Source organism: Netta rufina, assembly GCF_964035555.1.
Source record: "Netta rufina genome assembly, chromosome: 2".
Taxonomy (NCBI): Eukaryota; Metazoa; Chordata; class Aves; order Anseriformes; family Anatidae; genus Netta; species Netta rufina.
In genome coordinates this window covers 55431965-55447070 of record NC_140124.1, presented here as the reverse complement: position 1 = coordinate 55447070, position 15106 = coordinate 55431965, and the positions used below count along the sequence as shown (strand labels likewise).

Genomic DNA, 15106 nt, shown 5'->3' with positions numbered 1-15106 from the left:
CTGCTTAACATTTGCATGAAGATTTTATGAAGTTATCTAATCAAGCACTCTGTTCCAAGGTGTGCTTAACTTAGATTTTTCCCCAAAATATTGTGTATTGTAGTTATAGAAGCAATGAAGAGGTTAGATAAATCACTGCACACTCATGTTCTGCTTGGTAATTTTGTGTGAAACATAGATTGGTTCAAGTGTTGTAGGAGGAATATGCGTAGGTGTAGAATGAACTCTACAGGAAATGCTAGTGGAGAAGTGGGAGGAATGGTAAAGTTTATGTAACCATTTTTTTCAGACGTTCTAGGTGCACTAAGTCCCATTCTTCATTAAGTTTTCTGGACCAAATTCAACACTAAATTATGCACTTTAGAACCTTATTGAAGTCAACAGACATATATGGGCTGAAGTCAGCATTAACTATAGCCATCTGTTATTTTGTCATGCCATACTCAATTATTTTTATTTAGCTTCTTCAGTCATACAAAATAAAACTGTCAAAGTTGTCAAGAAGTCCAAGAAATGAAACCCCCAAGCTGCTGCTCTGAGATTTTTAATATTTTTTTTCCAATACAGATCCTTGTGCCTTACAAAATGCTGGCTGAAGCACATTTGGTCTTATAGTTTGATTGGACATGATCCAAAGGCTTATAGATAGTTAGTTGAATAAATAAAGAATTCATCACACTTTTGCATAGGTCTTCCAGTAGTATATTCGACAGTACAGATGTTAAAAATACATTTCATTAGATAATTGCTTTTAGTATTCATACAATAAAATGTTACAGTTCTTATTACTAAAAGTCACTATGTTAATTGAATGTGAGAATAGCAAATTTCATAGGACCTCAGCCTTTCTAATGTCAGTATGAAAAAAATAGAATTGAGTTATGATGCTCCATCAGTTTTTATGTTCCCATCTAGTAATGAGAACTGTTCCATAATACCCCTTGGCAGCCAAATCAGAGGTGTCATTAGGTCCAACTTAATGTATAAGGGTGCCTGCAGTGACAAGACATGGGAAAGGCACAAGGGATCTATAAGAATCTATGAGAACAGTCTATTCAAGTGGGAATAGGAGTGTTCAACCTAGAGTATGTTGTTATCACTATACAATACGTAAATAGGGCAGGACCCTTGGAATAGGGTCTTGTTCTGCTTTGTATGCACATAAAGAAGTTAAGTAAATTTCATCAAAACCTTTCCAAAGTTATCTAGTTCCTCTTAAATCCTAGCTTTTGTTTACCATCTTTTTAATCCTGTTAATTACAGTTTGCATATTTCCAAGTAACTCACTTCCAGTTTATTAGTGCTGCTGCCAAAATTGCATTGTTCGTGAAATACTTTGTAATATTAACTTTTCTTAGTGGTTCTAGTGTAAATAAAATTATTGCTATATATTTTTGGAAGAAAGAAAGCATTAATACTTGGCACATCTGTACCTTTTGCGATATTTTTTTTATTTTTTTAGAGATATTTTCAGATATTTGCTGGACTTAATGTCTCTCAAATATATTATGGAAATTCAGGTATTACAGTAGGGGATCTTGTGAGAGGTAGACAATTATATACTTTCTAAATGGGAATGCTTGGGAGTTTGTGTTCTTCAAATCACTACTAATAATTAATTAATAAGTGCTTAACACAGCTGTTTCAATCCAGTATGTGTTTTGTTTGTTTGTTTGTTCATTTCAAATTCTCAAAGCAATTCAAGTTCCTCAGGTCATGTAAGCATATCTTTATAAGTCCATTCCTACCAGTAGTATATTCTTTATGTTTTCTCCTGTTTAGGACTGGACTGATAATTAAGTGATGTCTAACAAAATTGGAGAAAAAAAGATACTTTGGTATTAGAAATCTGTTTGTATAAAATCATTATATAAACAAATTAATAGCAATACAGAATTCTATCATTACTTTGAATATGTCATTTGCTGATATATGCATAATGTATTTCTTCTTTCCATACCACAGAATGCTTATAAAGTAGATGATCATAATCAAAACAATGATAAATCATTATATCTTCTGCTTTCATTCAAAGGCACCCTAAAGCACTTTGCAGGCTGTTATATACAGGAACAAAAATTAGAAATATAAAATTACACAGAGATCTCATCAATATCTCCTGGTAATAATTACAGGATTTGATCAGATTCATTCATCTCCCATTTGGCTATTAGCAGGAATCCGACACACTCTGAATTCAATCTTTATTCTCTTAAGGGGATTTTCTTTGGTGAGGAAAAACTTCAGAGACTTTCTTCACCCTCTTAATGTGAAAAATCTTTAGATACTGGCGGAAGCATTATCACTTCTTGGAACTGAGTATTCCAGCTGTGATTATTTCCAAACATGTAGTACAAGGACAAGCATTATAATCTGTCTTTGGTTTATAACTTTTTTGACTTTGTCAGCAGTGATTAGTATGTCCAGAGGAACTGCAAGTACCTTTGAAAATCATAAAAGAGACACTTAGTTTCTCAAAGGTATTTGTTTTTTTTTAGTGCACAGCTGGGGTGACAAAAGCTATCATTATCCTTTTTTTTTTTTTTTTTTTTTTTTTAACAGAAAACAAACTAACACAGGTTCTGTTGAAGAAAAGACAAGTAATTTTTCTCTACTCAGTCTAGTACTCTCACCACTCAGTAACAGTTCTTTTGCAGGGGAGAATGTCTTTCCTGCAATGATGAGACAAGAAACCAATTGTCAGAAAATACAGCTATTCCAGAAAATAGCTGTGGTATTTATCTCTGTTTTCATGACAACAGTTTTAAAATAACCATACCATTAAGTGCACAAATAAAATATTAGAATGAGTAGAAACGTGATCAATGAAGAAGAGGGTGAAATCATTACTACTTTTTATTTCCTTTAACGGAGGTGAGAGTTACTGGCAATAAGAAAAGGACTGCCCTTTGACATCCTTATTTGCAGCAGAAATATTTTACTACAATTGTAGTAAATGTACTGTAGTTTTTACTACACTTTGAATAATTCTTTGTTTTAAATAAAGCATTCTTTGAAAGAGCAGCAATCTGCAGAGAAAGACAGTCTCAGAGGAAGATCTCACAAAATGTAAAGTGATGATGTATATGTATCCTCTATTAGAAGGGAATGTTTCCTATGGATCTCTGTCTTTAACAGAGATGGAAGATTAGGACTTCATACCTGGATTTGTTACCTCTTTGTCTTTCTTATATGAAAAGTCCTATAATCTCCTTTTTCTTATATCTCTGGTCTCCAAATTTATGATAATGAAATATCTGTAATGTGTATTGCAACCTATAGATGAAAAGTGCAACCTAGCACACTCTGCAGTAGAAGCTGTGAGGGTTTCTCTCCATTTTCCTTCCTTTTTAGCAGTCCCTTGTAACAGCCTTGCTGACCTCCGTTCATAGCACCTGGTCTAGCTGTGTCCAAACAGAGTTAATGATCTCTGCAATATAAATGTTCCAGGGAGAAAGGCAAGTGCTCTGAAGAGGAAGAACATACAGCTAAGGAACACAGACGTACTGTTTGAAAAGCTCTAGTAATTAAATCTTTAATTAGTCCCTCATCGCAGAGACACCACTTCCAATTAGCTGTCACTCGAAAATATGTTGTGTTTTTTTTTTTCTTAATTCCTTTAGTTGCACTAAAAAAAAAAAAAAAAAAAAAAAAAAGTCATAACTTCCATATCTTCAGAAGGACCTAGTGACGACTGTGACTGGAGAATATGCTAATGGAAAACTCTGAATGTTATCTCAGATCTTGAAATCCCTGCAGTGATTCCCAGTTATTAGCAATTTAATGAGTCAGATCATGGAATCATCTGAGTTAGAAATGAAAGGTTCCTGAACTCTTTACCAGTTACATTCATACTTTACACTTCAGTATCTTTTCCACATCCTTCATCCTGTGCTGAAGTTGATTACTTCAAATGCTCAAGAACATGGCAAGGTACAGATAGAAACAAAGGGGGAAAAAAAAAAAAAGGAAAAAAAAAAAAAAAGATGAATTCATTACACTTCCCCTTGCTTTCTTTTTTGTTAAAATGTATAGTGCTTTTTTTCCCTGTGTCCCTGTGTGGATACTTTTTATTTTCCATGTGTTTATGTCAAAGAAACAAACAAACAAACAAACAAACAAAAACCAAGTAACTGAGACATGAGGTATCTAATTAAATTTGGTTTCTTTTATTTTTTATTTGGAAGAAACAGCCTTCAACATGCCAACTGTATTCAGCTCCTGAAATGATAAAGACTAAGTGTTGTATCAGTGTATAGTGATTTGAGCTAGGCATGAAAAAGAAACTGAGTTACTCACTGCAGTTGAGACAAGCAGTTTCTACATGACTATAAATCAATTTTTAGGGATCTTACCAACTGAAATGGAATTTGAGGAATAGCTGCATACTCATGGTTAGATTCACAGATTTAGATTTTGGGACTTAGTCACTTAGCATTAAAAATAACAGGACAAACATGATAAGCCTTTTCAGACAATTAGCCTTCAATATCTCTATTTTAGATTATATTAGAATATTAAATTTAAAAGAAACACTATTTCCTTGGTATGTAGGGGTCTTATCATTAGGATAGTAACTGTCATCAACTAGAGCAAAGAAGACACCTGAGGAAGTCTTACTTGTGTTCCCATTCACAGCAAAGAAAGGATAGCATTTTACTGGTATAATTATTGCACTAGTTTATTGGCAACAATCGTGATGAAGCAAACTATTTTTATGTATTTCACAACTGCTTTCTTATAATTCAGGAGAAAAGACACTGGGATGTTGTCATACAAAGAGCACCTACCAGTGAGTCAAGTTGTTGTTGGAGACATTGACCGGCCTGGGTCTGAAGCCAAGATATCTGTAGGTCCTGTACGCTGTCAAGGAGATCGTAAGTTGGCTAATTTTCTTCCACTTAATCACGGGTAAATAAATAAATAAATAAATAAATAAATTTTAACTTAGTAATATTGTGGATTCCCTATGAAAATTTGGACAAGTAGTTGTCTAGTCAGAGACCTTTTTCTATGAAAGCATGATGTGTTTTGAGAATTTTTGTCTATGTAACTGCATGTATAATTATTCAGCTTTGCTTTTAAAATGTGGATATTTGTCTTTTTTTTTATGGTAAAAGTGGTAACTAGACTATTCAACTAAGTTTATGTAGATATAAATAGTGATATAGATTGCATAAGAATATCTTTCAACATCTGTGCTTCTGTTGAGTGCTGTTGTCGATGCCATTAGCATTGCTAGGCATATCACTGTAAACTGTGTTTATGGGGTATAAATAGTAGCATGATGGCAAAACTTTTTGCTGTAAACTGTGTTTACAGCTGTATAAAGTTTAACAAGATTGTTATCCAGTGTTAAACATATTGAAGCTAAACATTTATTTGTAAAACAAGTTTTTTTTGGTGGTGGTGGTGGTGTTTGTTTGTTTGTTTGTTTGTTTTGTTTTTTATATCAGTTCCTGATTTTCAGGCTAAAGCTGTATGGGAGATATACATTCTCCAATTTGATCAGCAGGTGATAGAGTAAATCAGTATAAAGGATGAAATTTCTACTTCATATACACAAAAAAAGTGGGGATGCAGTTAGAAGGATTGTATTCTTCTTTCAATCTATTTGAATACTTCAAAGTATTTGGTATTTCAGAATGTGAAATTTACCACTGAAAGCAAAGCTTAAGGTCATTTGAAACCACACTTTAAGAACTTAACTGTGCAATTGGCACAAGGATTATACTCATCCTCTGTATTTGAAGATTTGAAGTGCATTCTGTTACAAGAGGTGTAGTAAGGAAATATTGTCAGATTTAATTACAGTTACTAATATTTTAATGATCTATAATGGATACAAAATCCATCCTCAGATGTCAATGAAGAGCCCATTTATATCAACCTGTGGGATTGCAGTGATGTAAAAATATTCAAGGAATGGACACAGTATATGCAAGCTGAACAACACTGCTCTAACCAGCATCCAACATGACTTGATAGGGATAGATTCATTTTGCCCTCCCTCATCTGCCCTATTACGGCTACATGCTTGCCATTTGCCCATTTCTAAGTACCTTAAGGCAGTATTATCACCCCCGCTTTAAACTAATGTATTTAATCTTAGCTGAGGACATTTTTCCTCAGAAGAACAATAACAAAAGACAGTCTTCTGGCTCCCAGTCCAGTGCCAGAAAACTGTAGGCTATTGCTTATTGAGACACCTGAGTTTGCTTAGCTTCTTTTTTTGTTTCTGGTGTTGAGATGACATAATATCATGAGATGTTTTGGCAACTTTCACATCACCTATATGGTGCTTGTTATTTATGGTGTTTTATTAATCACAGGTCACTATGTTTCCGAACTATATCTGACAAACGTTTTCATAATAAGCTCCTGCAACTGATGAGTAAGGAATAACAAATAACATCTTTCTTGCACCTTTGTTCCTCATATCCTAAATATGAGTGCTTCTATAAATATCAGTCTCTGAAATCTGAGCCATTTCTGAATATCCATACATATGAAACCTCATTTGAGAGCACAGTAGCCTTTACTATCTGGGGAACTGAATGGGTGTACTTCTAACACCCTGTCTAACTGAATTTTCTGTTGGAACTTTACAGATATAATATGTAGTTTTAAAGAAATTTTGCCTATGAATAAATTTGAATTTAATTCCATGGCCATGTATTATTGTCAGGAAGCCAGTATAAGTTTTCTCACAGGAGATAATACAAATCGCAGTCCGTTGCAGTTAATAAAAGCTTCCATTTTATATTCCCTGTGCACTCTCCTTTATGTTCTGTCTTGACCACTTACAGCAGTTGCTGTACCCCAGGCCACTGCTGTCTCACCATAGATTACAGCTTATTGGAATATAAGTGTTTTGTCCTAGGGAAAATTTTGAAAATTTCAAAATGTGTCCAAGGGAACAAAGATCCAAAATGTTGAGTTTGTGGAAAGGAATTTTATAAAACAGAATTAATCCACGATTAATTCTGTATGTATTCTGCATGTATGTAATGCATGTATTACATGCATCAAAACTGACGTTATTAATACTCAAGATCTTGATATTTTTGTCACATCACAAGTTCATTTGCATGCATTTGCCTTTCTTTTTGAGTCAGTTTTCCTTTTGTCTCATTCCTACCATAGCAAAAACAGAATTTAAGGGGAAGATGTTTTTTACTCATCTCAGATTTAATTTCTTTTCCATCTCCATCTTCAAAGAGGGAAGAAGCAGCTGCATTGACTATGGTTCTCTGTAAGCCAATGTTTCATAAAGTCCAGTAGCAGCACTGTTCACTTAGGATCTGCAGTGACAGACAAAAAGGTCTCATTGACAGATGACAGAAATTCAAGAACTAATCAAAACATGATTCTTATATCAGTGCATTGATTTTGTTTTTGTCTGTGTGCATTTGACTGCTCATGTGTGTTGTCTAGGGAAATATACTTTGAGCCCTTATTCATTGATTTTGAGTATTGCTTATCATTACTCCTTTTGAGATTTGATACTTTCTTTCACTTCTAAAAATTGCTTTTGGTTTCACTCTTATTTCCTCTTGGAGCATTCTAACAGAGTTGGCTTAATTAATCAGATGGTGGTTTGAACATAGGTGTTTTTGGTGACTATGGGTTAAAACCACCCTATAGATATCTAAAAAAAGACAGCAACTACCAGGGTCAGTACTCATACGCTTTGGCAATGTGTCTTTTGTATTCCTTCAGTAAAATACTTCCAATATACTACATGTTCAGTTTGTTTTCCATGTATATGCCAAGCCCATTTTCATTATATTCTAAACTGACAATAGGTTTCCCAGAACACTAATGAACTAAGCTCATATTGTCCTAAGGGCAGGGTATCTATTCCATCTAGTTTCAGCTCAGTCTGACATGTAGAAAAAAATTGAAAACTTTTTATTTTTTTTCCCCAACAATTTTATGAACTTTGTATGACTTTGCAATCAGCTGTAATAGGTATGGTAAATACAGGTCAACAGTTGATCCATTTAAGAATTTAACTGTTTTTTGTTTGTTTGTTTGTTTGTTTGTTTCCCAGTAACTGTAGCTACATTTAATAATCTTAAAAATTTGTCTGCTGAATTTCCTTAGCTATTTACCCCATCAAGTACTTATTTATTTGTTGCACTGGACTGTACTTAGTGTAATTCAAGTGGGATACAAATACATCCAAATAACACTACAATATTGTTCTCGCTGTATGTCACAGTCATTCTGATTCTACTAGCACATAGGAGAAGTGGGTGTTTTGTTTTGTTTTTTGTTTTGTTTTCTTTTGTGTGTGTGTGTTTGTGTGTGTTTGTTTTTTGTTTTTGTTTTTTTTTTGTTTGTTTGTTTTTTGTTTTTTGTTTTTTTTTTTAATGAAAACAGCCTAAATAATAATAATAATAAAAGCAATTAAGAGTTATTTGAATTTTCAGTTGAATTTCTTGAAGGTGATAAAATGAGTAACTGTGTCCACTCATGATTTGGATATGGATCATCCAGTTCAGTTAATCAAATTGCTGTGATTATTCTTCATATGTGGTTGCCTTCCTCAGAGATGCAAGAGAAGAGAATGAATCACTAGGTCATCCTTCTAAAACTTTCTGAGTAAACATACATTCTATTAGGTGTTTAATAACTGATTGTTGTTTAATAACCAACACAAATAACTTCATTTCCTGTGGATAAGTCTGTCTCTTTCTGTTTACCTTTAACCCTGTTTTGCTTTGATTATTTATTTGTTTTGATTATTTATTTTAACTTGAATTTATTTTAGTATTGGTGAGGAAATGTTTTCAACAATACCAAAAAGATTTTCTGGAATTTCTTTATGTGTCTAAGAGAACTCTTTCTTTTCTTACCTCACAGAAAATTTCAGACTATGGCTGGTTGTCTCATAAAACTATAGGCTATTTCTGTTACTACGAATAAAACTTAGCCTGCTCTGAAAATAGGAGCTGCAAAACTTCCATTGTTTGCATAAGGCATTTCTCTTTCTCATTAAAATCATTTAAATCTGTAGATTTAAAGGTAGCCATAGGAAAGAGTATTTCCTCCGGTGGTTTCTCTTACACATATTCTCATATCCTTCCTAGGAAGCAAAGTGCTCCAAACGCTGGCATTTGGGATGATAGTCTTGTCATCCCTTTTTACTTGCAACAAACTCTCAGGCACACTATAATTACATTCAGAAAGAATTCTCTGATGTCATAAGTCAGAAATATGCAAACTGAATTGATAACACTGTTATGTACATTTTCAGCAAGATAAGATCTACTTTATATAGTCCTTGGTGGACAGTACCAAAATGAGGAGACCTAATGTCTCTGGAATTGCAAATCAGCTTGGAATTGTCTTGATGTTTTTTGGGGGTTGATAGTATTTGAATTTGTACATCTGGAGTTATTTAAATTCCAACAAATATTTCCTTCTTTGTGATAATCTTAATCTGAGTCAATCATTCTTTGTATAATGGGAGGAATTTTGGCCTAGTATATTAGTCTCTACAGCACTGTAAGGATCACCAAGAGATCTTTCTACATACAAAAATAATTGGTAAAATTCATTATCACTGTGTTCATGCACTGACTATAAATTGTCAATACTTTCACCATAAAATATTGTTTTATGAGGTTTATAATTTGTCCATAAAGCTCTCTTTCAGTAGAAACTTTGCATAAAAGTGTATTCATGGAATAAATACTTGTGACACAATTTACCATAAATCACACTGACTTATGGGTCATATGTGATATTCTCTAATTTATCCCACTCACTGTCAAGTTTTATTCTGTTATTTGCTTTCTGAGAGCAAACCCTGCCCTTGAGTACTATGCATTTTACAGAGAAGGAAGAAATACAGATCACATAAAATTTAATTATAATCCTTTTTTAGACATGTCTTTTTTGTCTACCTGAAGCAGCAGGATGCCTACAAATACTGCAAGAAAATAAAGGAAAAGTAGAGTTAAAATTATAATCTTGGCAAACTGGAAAAAACACTGCCATATACAGTCAGTAATCCCCAAGTCACCTAGTCAATAATGCAAGGCAAACAAACAAACAAAAAAAAAACTTTATGTGAGACTGATCTTGTTAGAATATACATGGTCTGTTCTGAAAGTAGTAGGACTGGCTTTTTCCTGGGCGAACGGGCGGACAAGAGGCGGTCTGCACGCGCAGGATCTGTGGAGGGGGATATTGGGAACGCTGGGAAAAATCGGCAGTCGGCTGTTGGCTGTTGAAGAGAGCAGGTCACTTGTACTGTGAACACCTGTCGAAACGCCTCGTCACGGAGAATCATGGAGCATTTACTGGAGCAGCGATACGCGATCAAATTTTCTGTAAAACTTGGTAAAACGGGCAAAGAGACTCACAACATGATTAAGGAGGCCTACGGTGATGCTGCCATGGGTAGATCGGGTGTTTTTGTGTGGCACAAGCTGTTCTGAGAAGGTAGGGAAAGAGTGGAAGACGACGACCGCTCCAGACGCCCTTCGACCAGCAAGACCAACGAAACTGTGCCGCGAATGAAAAATTTACTGAACCGTGATCGCAGGATGAGTATCAGAATGATTGCTGATGACTTGAGCATTCCTCAAACCCAAGTTTTTGAGATGGTGAAAGAAAACTTAGCCATGAGGAAAGAGGAAAGTGTGCGCGAAGTTTGTGCCGCGAATGTTGTCAGAGGAGCAAAAGGCCAACCGGAAAGTGATCTGCCAGGATCTTCTTCATCATGTGAATGAGGAGTCAGACTTTTTGGACAATGTAGTGACCGGTGACGAGACGTGGGTGTTTGAATACGACCCGGAGAGTAAGCGGCAGAGCACAGAATGGCACACCCCTGCTTCCCCACGCCCCAAGAAAGCACGAATGAGCAAATCCAAGCAAAAGTCCATGCTCATTTGCTTTTTTGATCAACATGGAATCATCCGCAAAGAGTTTGTACCACCCGGACAAACAGTTCATGCAGTTTTTTACATGGAAGTCCTCACAAGACTGCGAAAACATATTGCTTGTGTCCGCCCAGCCATCGTCAACTATTGGCGGCTGCACCATGACAACACGCCGAACCACACAGCGTTTCACGTAGTGGAGTATCTTGCCCAGCACAAGGTGGCAACGCTTCCTCAGCCCCCCTACAGCCCTGACGTGGCCCTGCCAGACTTTTTTCTATTCCCGAGAATAAAATCGATGCTCAAGGGGAAGCATCATGCATCAGTAGAGGCACTTCAAGAGGTCGTGACAAGGGAGCTAAACAGCATTCCGGTCCAGGCGTTCCTGGAGGTGTACAAAAACTGGAAAACTCATTGGCAGCAGTGTGTAGATGCAGAAGGGTGCTACTTTGAAAAATTCTAATCATTTGTTCTATTCTCATGAATATTTTTTTTTTAAATGAGTCCTACTACTTTCAGAACAGAGAAAGAGAGAACCTCTTAATGGCAGTCATTGACTCTCGATGCAGTTTAATCCCTTCTTTTTTAAAGCTTTTCAAGCATTGTCAATATCTAGTAGAGTCTGAGTGTTTGATTAAAAGCAAAACTTACACCACTTTTACCCATGCCTGGTGATGGATGAAAGTATGCTGTCATTTAGCATGTATTTTCATTATGAGTGAAATTTACATTGCTGTTCCTAAGGACAGGGGTATGTCCTGAGTATTTATTATTAGTGAATATATATTTGATCCTTTACTGCATACTTTCCTGTCAGTTACTTTTTGTACACTCTCTACTGTCTTTTAGAATGCAAATTACATCTGTTTTATACATATATTGAATTTAGGTACAAGGAATCAATTGCACAATTTACATCTCCACGCTTTCCACAGTTGTCATGAAATTTAAACCAGACAGTGGCAAACACACTTTACCTGGTAGAAGTTAGGAGTAGACCTGCCTACTATTAATTAAGTCTCCCATGCATTCAATCATTTGTAAATATGTATGTTGGTATAATCTCCAGAAGGTAGTTTGTTTGAATTTCAAGGCCCTAATAAATTATATTCTCTTTATGTATTTGGTGAAATAATGAGAATATATGGCAGTCAATGCCCATGTTCCATTCTCCAACTGACCATAAAAGAAAAAAATGGTGAAACTCCATAGAGGAGGTAGGATCTTTATGTTTCATATGTATAGAATTCAATGCAACTAAGAGCTAATTTTATTCAAATTCACATCATCATTATGATAATATTGCAGGTTAATTTTATCTTCTTTAATACAAAAAAAAAAAAGAAGTATCTGAAGCATTTAATGTAAAGTATTGTCTCTAAATTCCTAGGGAATTTAGGCAAAGACTCATTAGTCTGATAGATGACATACAGTAGCTGTTCATATTAAATTCAAATCCTGTTAAAGTTATGCTTTAATTATAATTTCAAACATTTTACCTTCTATATGACTGTAATGCATATTAATATCTTACCACTTACCTACAGCAAAATAAGAAAAGAAACTGTGCAGGTACAAAATCTGAAAATGAAATGATGAAACAGTTCCCAAAGTGCAAAGAGATGTGATGAGAAGATGTCAGTAAAGCAGTAAGGAACTAAGAGAACCTTAGATTAAATTGGGGAATGTGAAGTTACTGAAATCCTGTCAATTACATGCATAAACTTATAGTCACCTTTAAATTTCACCTCATAAACCTGAATAATCTCAGAAATTAGGTTTAAAATGGAGAAAAATATCTATGCTCATTTTTAGGTGAAACTTTTTCTCACTTTAATACTTTTGGCCTGTATATTTTTGCAGTACTGACTGACATTTAAAAAGCAGAAAGAGCAGAAAAAGGCAAAAAATGATTGAAGGTGAAGTAGAGCAAGGTCAGATTCTTTCATCACCATGTGTCAGTATGCAAATTCGGTCCCATTTAAACATAGAAAAGTGTGTGGCTGCAGAGAAGAGGATATCCAGTTAAAAAGGATCTCTTCTAACCTCACAGCACCTAGCATCTAGCTCAAAACAGAAGGCAACTCAGTAACACTGAGAAACACACAACCACCAAATAAACTAATAAAGAAGCTTCGTAAACTGTCACCAATGGTCTCTCTAGTAGGGAACCATGTTACATCTAATTATGTCTTGGGAAGGGAAGGGAAGGGAAGGGAAGGGAAGGGAAGGGAAGGGAAGGGAAGGGAAGGGAAGGGAAGGGAAGGGAAGGGAAGGGAAGGGAAGGGAAGGGAAGGGAAGGGAAGGGAAGGGAAGGGAAGGGAAGGGAAGGGAAGGGAAGGGAAGGGAAGGGAAGGGAAGGGAAGGGAAGGGAAGGGAAGGGAAGGGAAAATAATGATCGTTTTAGTAAAGGTTTTAAATTTTCATCAGTTCAGGTGGAATTAAATGGAGTGAAAGAAAAAAAAAAAAACTTTTACTTTATAGAACCATATTTTTCTTCACATTAAAGGAATTCAAAAGAGTTCTATCCATTTACTCTTAAGACCTTGCAGCAATCTGTACTTGGGAAATCTTAGCTAAGCTTTCAGAATCATGAAGCTTTGAAGCTTTTGGCTTCGTAATATTAAGTAGCAAATTCTAACCTTTTTTTTTTGTTTTGTTTTGTTTTGTTTTTTGTGCCCATATTTCAACTCTCATTTGTGCAGAATCTTCTGCAAAGGTGATTTAATCAAATTAAGAAAAGTAACTTTCTTCAGTAGGACAGCCTTCACAGATACAGTTATGGAAAGAGAAGCAATAGTGACTTATGTGTTCAAAATCCATTTCGCCTTTACTTTCAGTAATCAATTTCCAACATGCATGCTATATCTGTATGCTATTATTTACCCTTGGTTTCATGAAATCCTGTAGATGGAAACTTTTGCTTTACAATGTAATTAGTTCTGTTTTTTAAAAGTGAGGAACTAAAGTCGCTGTAAGACAATTTTTACCCCAAGAACAGAGTTAATGTTTCTACATCCCATTCACTCATATACCATTTATTTTAGTTTTGTTATGACAATTTATTATTATGAACTTTTATTGTACCTTATTATTTAATATGCAGGCAGGCAGACCTGACCATAGTTGGTAGGATACCTTTCAAGAAAGCCAAGATGCTTCCAAAAAATGGTAGGTAAGGGATTTTTGCAATAAGTGTGTTAAGTTCCCACCCCAAAAGGAGAGAAACTTTCAGAAACATTTGCCATACCAACACTGAAAAACATACGAAGTTATCTGAAACTGAATATGTTGTTATCAAGTCCAATGCTGATTGATACTAGGACATCATTTTGACTTCGATTTTCAACACTTTGAAAAAGAATCTTTTTGTCACTGTTTAATTCTATTTCATATAGGAGTGGGAGTGAGGGAGGAACCAGTTGTTCAAAAAAGATGTACAAAAACCAACAACAATAAAGCAATTAACACAACAGTAAATCAATTACTCAAAAAGCAGAGAATATTCCACCTTCCAGTCAGAAAAACTATCAGATGATGACACAGAATGAAAGCAACATTTTATGCTATTTTTGAGAATTGCTTTATATCTTTCTCACAATCTAAAGCAAGATATTAAATTTTTAAAGATCATGAAACATAAAATGCTTTGCAAGAATCATAGAATCATAGGTTAACTGAAGTTGGAAGGGACTTCCTGAGGTCATCTAGCAAAAATCTCCAGCTCAAAGCATGAATAACTTCTAACCCAGATCAGTTTGTGTAGGGACTTTTCTATTCATTCTATGAAAATTTCTGAGGATATATTTTGTGCAGTCTCTGTGGGCAACATGTTCCGGTGCTTAGCTGTTCTAACTGTGAAAATATTTTTCTTATATCCAGTGGGAAATTTCTGTTTTGTAATCTGTGACTATTAACTCAATTTTTTGATTTGCATCTCTGAGGAGAGATGGGATTTTTCTTCTCTGGAACTACCTATCAGGCAGTGAAAGCAGCAATTAGCTCCCTTCCAAGTCTTTCTCAGACTAAGCAAATCCTGTACCCCCAGGCTCTCTTCATACATCACCTGCTTCAGTCTCTTTATGCTTGTTAAATATATTATACCATTGGAATCAAGAAAAGGAATGAACAGTCACATGCTGATTGTTTTTTTGTGAGTAAAGATCTATAAGTCCGACCTTTCCTAGTGCTGGGCAGTAAAGGACAAT

General features: G+C 35.0%; 1 protein-coding gene across 1 annotated transcript in view; it reads left to right on the top strand.

The window, feature by feature from the left end:
• The window catches only part of CNTNAP2 (contactin associated protein 2), a gene marked incomplete at both ends in the record, with an annotated part of 1150499 nt that overhangs the window by 972831 nt on the left and 162562 nt on the right, over nt 1-15106 (top strand). The window contains one exon of the mRNA XM_084306678.1: nt 4750-4877. Coding sequence (XP_084162804.1) covers nt 4750-4877 — 128 coding nt within the window. The remainder of the gene's footprint in view (nt 1-4749; nt 4878-15106) is intronic.